This window comes from Pediculus humanus, genomic scaffold, assembly GCF_000006295.1.
Source record: "Pediculus humanus corporis 1103172107761 genomic scaffold, whole genome shotgun sequence".
NCBI lineage: Eukaryota > Metazoa > Arthropoda > Insecta > Psocodea > Pediculidae > Pediculus > Pediculus humanus.
In genome coordinates, this window is record NW_002987359.1 from 726633 (window position 1) to 737320 (window position 10688).

A 10688-nucleotide genomic window follows, 5' to 3' on the forward strand; every position below is an offset into this window, starting at 1 on the left:
AAAATATACCTGAGAGTCCAAAAATCAAATCGGTGAAATTACTTGAAACAGATATTTAACGACCAGAGTGAATGGCAGTTACGATAATAAATGATTGGATAAGTTTCGTTTGTAAAAATACAAAAACTGGTAACTATAAAATCATATTTATAGCAAACGGGCAAACCGAGTTTTTAAATATGAATTTTTAACTTACAACACACAATATAAATTAAATTAATAAATTTGAAAAAAAAAAAAAAAAAAAACACATTGATTCCTTTTTTGCAAAGTATTTTTTTAAAAAAGAAAAAAGAGAGAGAGAGAGAGAGAGAAAGAGAAGAAAAGAAGAAAGCTAATGTAATTGTAATAAATTTTAATAAGTCATGATTTGTATTATTAACTTAAACCGCTAAAAAAAAAAATTCAAAATGTTATTATACATACAGACGAAGAAGGTATGTAAAGCTTTTTGTGTTGTGTTAATGGAGGTCGAACTATCGTTATCTAAGGACAATTTATCAAGAATAAACTTTGGAAGATCTAAAAATGTCCTACTTGGCCCTACATAAAGTATAAAATCCCTTAAATTTGTCACATTAACCGGATCAGAATTTGTGCTCATCCATATTGTAAGAGTTGTGAAATTGGATTGTTGATAACTGAAAATGAGTTGTGTTATGTTTTAAAACAATAAAACAGTGTCATTATCATGTTATTGGTTAAAGCAAAATAAAATTTTTTAATTGTTAATTAATTGTTTTAAATTTTTTTGGAATTTTAATACAAAAAAATTGAAATACTTACTCATTTATTTTATCCATCAATGTTTTTATTTCAAAAGTATTGGCTGCGATGCCGGCGCGTACACAAAGTGTAACAGGTTGTTGAATATTATTTTTTTTTAATATTAATAACATTTCATTTAATTGCTCTTGTGAATAACTTCCTTCCATTCCAGGTCCATATCTTGTAGTCCACCCAAGTGAAAGTGTGCTTGAAGGAAATTTTTTCGATGATAGAGATAAGAATATGTCTGGATCCACAGGTTTTATTGTACTGTCAATAGGTCCAGACAAAATGTCTGCATTTAAAAAGAATGGAAATGTAATCTGAAAAGAAACATCATTATTAGTTTAAATATAAACAATTTTTATGAAAAACAAAAAAAAAACTATGTACAAAAGTGAAATTTTTCTAAAAAATTAATTGAGTCAATAGTCAAATAGGTTTGTCAAAGTGTTTACCTGTCTCAAAATGCAAAATGAGGTGAATAAATGATAACCTTTTAATTAAAAATATTTAAAGTCCTTTTCACCATTCGAAAACTACTTAATTTGAATTTATTTGTTTTTTTTTTTTTTTTATGATAATGAATTTTCATGATTTGAATCCTACATTTTGATATTATGAGTATATCATGTAATTTTTGTATTAAAAATATTATTATCATTTCCCATTATGAACTGTAAACTGTAAGTTTTTGTCATAATTAGTAAAATAATTTAAAATTAAAATATAAAACATGACACATACAATAATTTTGTTTTTTTTTTTTTTTTTTAAAGTTTTAAAAAAAAAAGAGTAAATGAATGAAAAAAAAACTATAAAACCTTTGATTTAATTAAGTCAATCGCGCTCCATGAAGCATTAAAACTTTCTGTTGTCTTGAAATCCAATTTGACTCCCTTTTTGTGTTCGGATTGAAATTTTATCACTGCTTCCAAGAATTCTAACAATGTAAGATCGGATACAGTTGTCGGAGGATGTCCCATCACGGGCTGAAGTCCGTCTTGTCCTGTTCTAGATCCTAAAATCACATCAGCTTCCAACATCATTATTTTAGAATCCTTTAAGGCTGAACTTAAAGCCGTCTGATTGTTGACGGCATGAGCCCAAACAACTTTGTTTAAATTTCCATTGATTTCCGGGAAGAACTCGGCAACGGTGGGAATCATATTATCCGTACACTTCCCGAATTCAAAAATTATACAAAATAACACTGGAAAAATTATTTTTTAATAATTAACTTTAAAATAAAAAATGAAAAATAATAATAAAATGCATAAATGGCTAAAACATTAATTATATTTTTCTTATCAAATTCATTGACTTACTAAATAATTTAATAATAATATTAATCTTAAAAGTTTTCATTTTAATATAACTATTATTGTACCTAAATTTTAATTGAAAATCATTTATACCTATTGTCAGAAAAAATAAAAAAAAAAAATGTTTAGAACAACTTAAATTTCAATTAACATTGTTACATAACCAGAAAAAAAAAACCAAATATACACAATTGTATTAACCTTAACATTTTTAATTACTAATATCGACTGTAGAGGATGTTACCATCAGATTTTTCTTTTTTTTTTTTGTTTAATGCACATGTTCATTGTGTTTATTGTTTCTGATATTTTTTATATGTGATTGTCATCAATTTTTTTTTTTTTTTTTTTTTCAAAACGGACTGGAATAAAAATTCCAAAAAGGAAAAAAAAAATTTATTTGATTTCTAAAAAATTTTCTCATATCAAAAATGTTTTTTTTTTTTTAAAGAATAAATAATCTTCTGATTACTTCATTTGAAATCAATGACAATGATTTAATTATATTGCCTCTAAAAAAAAGTAAAATAAATTTTTTTTGTTTTTTTGTTTTTTTTTTTTTTTAATCATTTAACAAAAAGATTAAGAATGTAAAACATTTTTAGTTAAAATTTATACAGGCGTACCTTAAAAATTTCATTTGCACAAAATTAATAATGGTAATGAAAAGAGCAAAATTCAATAACTATTATTTAAAAAAAGAAATTCGTGACAAATTCCATGGAATAAGGTATTTAAAAAATATATTTTTTGAAAAAATGCGTGATCAATAGAATAATGAAGGATTTTATAATAGAAAATCTTGCAAAAAATGTGACTAAACCCCTGTTCGGATTTTTTCTTCTAAAGATTCAAAAAAAAATTAATAATGATAATGTATTATAACACATGATACACAAATACAGGATAACAATACGATACCTTTCGAACACATTTTAAAATATACCATTATCATAAAGCATTTTATTATTTACGAAAAGTCAAAAAAAAAAAAAAAAAAAAATACAATAAATATACGCGAGTAATTTACACTAAAATTTTCTTCTTTTTTTTTTCAAAATAAAATTCATTTACAATCCACGAAGCAAAATAATATATATATATTCTTCAAAAAAAAAAAAACAAATCATACTCAATTGAAAAACGTTTCAACATTTACTTTAATTAGCCTAAAAAAAAATTTTTGGTTTTTGGCACGATTTATTTTAATTCAGGATGCATGCATGTATGCACACATTTATATTGTCTTCCCTCTCCAAAAAAAATATATATATATATATATATATATATATATATATATATATATATATATATATATATACGCGGGTATATATACATGTATATATACGTATATACATATTTGCATGTTATAAAGTTCAATGACCTCTTCCCATGATAAATTTTGAATAAACTTGAAAGAGAATTTTTTTTAAAATTTGAAATACTCAAATAAGTTGACCCTAATTTTTTAAAATTTTTAATTAATTAATTAGCCTTAAGCTTTTTGAAATCAAAAATTTTTTATTTTTTTTATTTTTAAAATTTATAGAAAAAAAAAAAAAAAAAAAAAATTTTTTTTATTGTATAACAATAGAAAATATTTATTTTTCAAGGTGAGATTTATGATTAAAAAAAAAAATTTCTTTTTTAACAACTTATTGTAAATTATTTCTACAAAAAAAAAAAAAAAAAAAAAAAAGTAAAATGATGAAAGTCGATTTTTAATTTCTTTTCAACTTTATACTACTAAAATAAAAAAAAAAAAAAAAATTTAAATAAGTAAAAGTAAAAATAAATACCGTGATTAATGTTATTTAAGTTAAAAAAATTTTTTTTTTTTAAATGAGAATATTTTTTAATATAAATTTGTATATGGAACAAATAGTCTGTGGGAAAATTTTATTTTTAACAAAAATAAAATGTAAAATGTAAAAAAAAAGATTTAATTTTTTAAAATTAATACGTATCCCCTTATATGCAATTATTATTATTATTTTTTTTTTTAAATGTTGGTTCTGATAAATGTAATCATTTTTCAGGGAACGTAATAAAAAAAAAAAAATTTTTTTTTTTTATTGATCTTTTACGAGTTTCCTACACGAAATTCAACACAAAAAAAAAAAAAAAACATGGTGTCCGAGTTTTTATTTAAGTAAAAAACCATTTTAATTAATTACTTTAAATTACCAAGAGAAAATTTACGACGATCTCTATGAACCTAATTTTAAAATTATTTTAATTAACTGACTCCTCGCGTGAATTATCATAACAAATAATAATAATAATAATAAAAACTTTATTACTTATTTTACAAAAAAAAAAAAAATTCAAATGCAAAACAATAATAATATGGTTTTTTTTTTTTTTTTTCTTTTACAGCGAAATCCTAGTTTGTTACGTCAAACGACGACGTACGACATTTTTTTTTTTTTTTCCACGCCATATTTTATTACATAATATGTATATATTTTCTTACAAACAATTACTTTTAGTGAATTCAAAAAAAAGTAATTCATTTAAAATTTTTTGTTATTTATTATTATTATTATTATTATTATTATTATTATTATTATTAAATAATATTTTATTTAATATTTAAAAGTACCTCGTCGCGTAATTTTTTAATTTTTCCATTGAAAAAAATTAATTTCATTTATCAAATGAATTAAGATTGTTTAAAAAAAAAAAAAAAAAAAATTATATCTTTGTGTAAAAAGGGATGGAGAATGAATGAATTCATTCTTTTTCTTATCATTATTATTTTCTTTTCTACATGTATATTATGTTACACATATATATGAGATCACGTGAACTGGAAATGAATTGAATTACCTTTACAAAAAAAAAAAAAAAAAAAAAAAAATCACCCCCGCATAAGTCATATTGTTGGCATATATAGAATAAATTATTAATATATAAAAAATATTAACCAGTGACCCAAAAAAAAATGAAAAAACTTCCGTATTCGAAGAAAAAAAAAAAAATATTCGATCATAAAAAAAAAAAAAAAAATGTTGGCCAAGCACAAAGGTATAGACAAAGATCGTTTGTGTGTGTGCGCGTGCATGCGTGAGCGTGTTGTAGTATTATTATTATTATTTTATTTTATTAAATATTTTCTTTATTTTATTTTAAGGTTTTATGTGCATCATTTTTTTTTTTTTTTTATGATTCAGTCTCAGTTACCTACTAATGTAGGTAAATGCCTTTTAGCAATATTAATTTCAGTAATAATATTTTAAAATGTCAAGTATTTATTTTTTCTTTTTTTTTCTATTTAGAATTAGGCAGGATTGGATAATAATAATAATAATAATAATGTTTTATTTATTAATCATTTTCGGTTAGATATTTTTGAAATAATTTCGATTTATAATATTATCATTGTTGATCGAGTAATTATTAATATTTTTCAGAGTTTTCTTAAAATATAAATATTTACATAAATAATTTGTATAATTATTGATTATAAATGAGATAATATATTTTTTTTTTGCTTTTGAAACTACAGCCTGTATAGGTCTATGTAAGTCTATCTCTTTTTATTTATCAAAAGTTTTTTTTTTTTTTTTTTTTTTGTCTTTCTTTTAAAATTTTACTTATATATTGAAAAAGTTGAAAAGAATACGGACGACTATGGTTAAGTACAATATAATTTCACAAACTTAAAATTTTTTTTTTTTTTTTAAAAAGAAAAAACAAAGTATTAAATAATAATAAGCGTTTTTTTTTCAATTGTACGAAATGTATATAATTATTACCATTATTATTATTATTATTTTTATTGTTATTATCATTATTCTTAACAATGGAAAGAAGAAGAGAAAAAAAGAAAAAAAAAAAAAGGCAAATATAAAAATTTATTGTTGGATGCGAGTTTTTTCTGTAAAGGAATGTAGTATTTTGAGCGCCAACTTAAGTTCATTGCTTGGCACGTACGATGCGACGTTAGATAAAAAAGAGTTTTTGCACACTTGATATTTTTACTTGTCACTATATAACCGGTTAAATACAAATTTAATAATAAAAAAAAATAAATAAATGCATCATAGAAAATGCACGAACTTTATTCACCACGAGCAGACTGCGGCTGTGGCTGTTTGTTTTCGATCTCAGTTCTCGGAGTCCAGTTTAAAGAAAACGTACTGGAGAATAATAATAATAATAGTAATAATCATTTTATAACGTGTCAATAATTCCGCGGATCACGTTTTTTTTTTTTTTTTCTTTTTTTTCTTTCATCGTAACTGCTTATTATCATCATCGTTTGTGTTTTATTATTATTATTAACCGAAAAATAAAATTCGAATATGTTAGTTTTTTTTAAGTTACCGTAACATTGTGTGTTTTCCTTTCGAATGTTAATGTAATTATTTGTAAATTGTTATGTCGTAAATGATCTGGTAAGTAATACAAATATATATATATATAAATTGAAATCGAGATAAGTAAAAAAACGACTCGTTTATAACGACTCGTGTGTCGCGGATTTTGGATTATTTTTATCACGCGTTTAAAATAAATGAGATTCGATATATAAAAAAAAAAATTAAAAGAAAACAAGTGGGTCTTAACAATTATTATAATTGATTTGTCAATCAAATAAATTGTTTATTATTATTATTATTTTTTTTTAGTTCAAATACATGATCCATACGTACACGTTTCACACGCACTTGCACACATATATATATATATATATTTATACATGTAACGTTTTTTTCTTTTTCGAGTCTATTTTTATTACGAATCATTAAAATCAATTATATTGTTTTAAAGAAGAAAATTACAATTTTAAAAATAGATTCGAAAAAAAAAAAAAAACTATAAGAGATTTTAAAAATACGGATTTGAATTTAATAAAGAAACATTTTATTTCTTCCTCCTCCATTTTATTTTTTTTCTTTTCTTTTCTTTTCTTATGTTACAGCTAATATTTTTTTGTTTCGTCACAACGACAACGTTTTATTTTTATTTTTCTTAATAGTCATGTTTAAATAAAATGAAAAAATATTATTTTTTTTTTAATAATACTTGAATAATATTTTTCTAATAGATATTATTAGTTAAGTATTTTAATTCTTATAATTGACCTTAGGTGAACTATAAATTTCTGACTCAATTTTTATTTAATTAAACTAGGAGTATATTAATAAGAAAAAATTAAATATTATTTTCGTTTTACATAAATATACTCGTGTACGAGTTTAAATGTGCTACGACCGAAAATAAATAAATTTTCAAATCGGACAAAAATTTGAGTTCATTCGAATATTTTTTTCCGTAATTGTCATTTGCGAGTATCTAGTACATTTCACGTAAATAAATGATCATAAAATATGTTACCTAATTTTTTGAACCTTGAAAACTGATTATATGTAAGTTCGGGTGATAGCAAAAAAAAAAAAAAAAATAAAATATTAAATTAAAATAATGTTTTTTTTTTTTTTTTAAATTTTGCACACAAATGAATGAGAAATTAAAATTTATTACCCGTGAATACTCATTCAACAATGAATGGGATTCAAAATGTGTGTGTGTGTGTGTGTGTGCGTGAAATAATAAGGCACGATTAAAATGTACCGAAATTTCATTGTACAAATGTTTTTATACCTCAAATACCCATTACAATTCAAATCAAATTATTTTCGCGGAAAATATTAACTAATAAAAAAGAAAAACTTTTTTTTTTTTTTTTTTTTTTTTGAATCTTCCGGATAATTAAATAAAATAAATGTGTGTGTGTGTGTGCGTGTGCGTGTGCGCGCGCACGTGTGTTTAATTTAAATTTAAAAAACTAAATTTATGTGTTTCAAAAAAATAAATTTAATGTTATTTTTAGTGCTTCTGTTGATACACACGAATTAAATTTATTTATTTATTTATTTTTTTTTTCAATTAAATATTAATTTCAAAAAAAAAATTTTTTTGAAATCTAAAATTGTCGTTAAAAAAAAAAAAAAAAAAAATTACCAGACAGAATTAGTTACTTCAATTTTAAGTTAGCACTAAAAAAAAAGTCGTAAATTTGAATTATAATTATTATTTCGGTCTTGGCATAAAACCATAATATTACGAAACATTATTGACGTACAGCTGATATATATATATATATATATATATATATTCTAAATATTTAATTTTAACTTCCGGGATTAAGGTTGGTTTTGTTTGCCCCTTTCCAAAAAAAAAAAAAAAAAAAATCAATCACAATGTTATTACTATTATTATTATTATTATTTTTTCTCTTTACCTCTCTCTATATAATACGAAAATGTTAACAATTATATACTTATTTCTTGCGAGTTTATGTTTTTCACGTGGAGAAATTGAAAAAAAAAGTACTTAATAGTTAGTTTAATAGAAATCAAAAAAAAAAAAAAAAAAAATGGATTTTATATAAATATTTTAACTTAATTAAAGAGTTTTATTTTTCTTTTTTTTTTATTCAATTCTTCGATCCGTGAAAATTTTAAAGCCTTAATAATAATAATAATATATATATATATATATATATATATATATATATATATATATATATATACATAGTTAGTTTTTATTAAAATAATGAAATCAACCATTTGAAAATATTTCGTGGCACACCTTACTAATCTCGTTGAGTCTTAAGAAGTCAAAAAAAAAAATGAATACCTATCGAAAAAATAAATTTTTTATTATTATTGTAACATCCCTATTATAATTTTTCTTTTCTTTTCTTTTTTCTTTGTCAATAAATGACTTAACAACAAACTAATCTTTATTTAAAAAGAAACAAGAATGCCATATTCAATATTATAATTTTAGATCAGGGTTCTTGCTTTATTTTTTTTTGATTTTTAGTTTCGAGTACTTTTTTCTCGCTTTATTATAAAATTAAAAATTGAGGGGGGGGGTGTTTCCGTCTCATTTATTGTAAATATTGAAATGAAATTACAAAAATCATAACCGAATATAATTTCCAACAAAAAGGTAAAATTTCACGAAAATTTTAAATGCGCATTTTTTTTTTTTGTCATTTGTCTTTTACAGATTCAGTTTGTTAACACTAATTTAAATTCAAATGTATTGACTTGATAATTTTTTTAAAATTTCAAAAATATTTTGTAAAAAAAAGTAATTTAAACAAAACGTGTACGTGATGAAGAAAAAAAAAAAATAATACAAACATAGAAACTCTACTTGTGTTAATATTTCAATTGTTCTTTCATCGATTATTTATTTAATTGACATAAAGTCTTTTTTTTAATGGCGGTTCACGTAATTTACTATAAGAATTGATAAATATAAATTTTATTTATTTCTCAAGTTCTCGAATGAAATCTCACGGATAATAATTTTTTTTAAATTAATTTTATTTTTAGGTACCGTGAACGTTCCGGTGTTTGTTATCCTTGTAATCAGCAAAAATGAAAAAATTTTATAAAAAAAAAATTGTGCAACACATTGGCGTGACGGCAGGTGAAAGAGTGGAAACTGGAGTAAGGTAGAAAAAATACTATGACATTATTTTTTTGTTTATTCCAAGAGAACTTTTATCAACTTTAACAATAAAAAAAAAAAAAAAAAAAAAGACTAAAATGCACTTCAAAAGCGTTTCGATATTATTATTTTTAATTATACTTCAATCTTCGGTTTTCATTGATTCAAGAGCTACAGTTTTAAGAATAAGTAACGAGCAAAAGTACAACAGTCAACCGGGAAGCGGTAAACTAAATTACAACAGCGTACATTTTAGACATAAAAATCATATGCTCCACAAAAAACATTATAGGTGTTATTTGGATCGGTTGTACAGCAGAAGTCACGTTTCAAAGCAGAGTAGGTATCCCATACTCGATAAAATTGTGAACCGGTTAGACAATCAAATAGATCGCGAGTTGAATAAAGTGAAAATGACGACGTCTAACCCTTTTGATTCGTGGCATGTTACAATACCTAATTTAGTTATCGATAAAAAAGACAAATTAACTTACGTAGCTGTCGGATCTAAAAACAGAACGACGGAAATGATTAATTTCGGTAGTGTTAATAATAGTCAAAACCTCATATCTAACACGGATAAAAAAAAAAATACAAACGTTCATTTACCCGTTGTTAAAGTATATGAAAACAGTATTACCTTTGAAGGCAATAGAGACCATGTAACAAAAGACATCACAACCACGAGTTCATGGGTAAGTTTTTTTATTTATTTTTTCTCCTGTTGTTACGTAACAATTTTCCCTTTTTTTTTTTTTTAAATTTTAAAATTATTTTCATGGGAAATGTATATTTATTTTTACGGTTATTTATATAGATATATATATATTTTTTTTTTACTTGTTATTTGTAATATTAATTGGTTATGATAAAGTTTTTTCAATTTACATTGAAAACGAGAACATTTTTAATTTTAGAAATGATACAACTAATTGAGTTTATGGCCCCCCCCTTTTTTTTTGTTGTTGTTTTTTAAACTCTTTGTTTCCGTCAAAATATTCAGTTATTTACCTATAAATGAAAACAATAATAGAAAACAAAAAAATTCGTTTCAGTGAAAAACGAAACGAAATTTTGTTACTTCTCTATGTAGAATTAATTTTTTTTTTTTTTTTT

General features: G+C 22.5%; 2 protein-coding genes across 2 annotated transcripts; one reads left to right on the plus strand and one right to left on the minus strand.

Annotated features, from left to right (window-relative positions):
- Positions 1-391: 391 nt before the first annotated feature.
- Positions 392-1937, minus strand: Phum_PHUM351650 (uncharacterized protein; the record flags this gene model as incomplete). Its single annotated transcript, XM_002427847.1, has 3 exons — positions 392-641; positions 787-1091; positions 1593-1937. 3 exons carry the CDS (start codon positions 1935-1937, stop codon positions 392-394), a joined length of 900 nt encoding a protein of 299 aa, XP_002427892.1.
- A 7733-nt stretch (positions 1938-9670) lies between these two features.
- On the plus strand, positions 9671-10495 carry Phum_PHUM351660 (uncharacterized protein; the record flags this gene model as incomplete). Its single annotated transcript, XM_002427848.1, has 2 exons — positions 9671-10267; positions 10490-10495. The coding sequence occupies 2 exons, from the start codon at positions 9671-9673 to the stop codon at positions 10493-10495; spliced, it is 603 nt and encodes a 200-aa protein (XP_002427893.1).
- Positions 10496-10688: the final 193 nt, after the last annotated feature.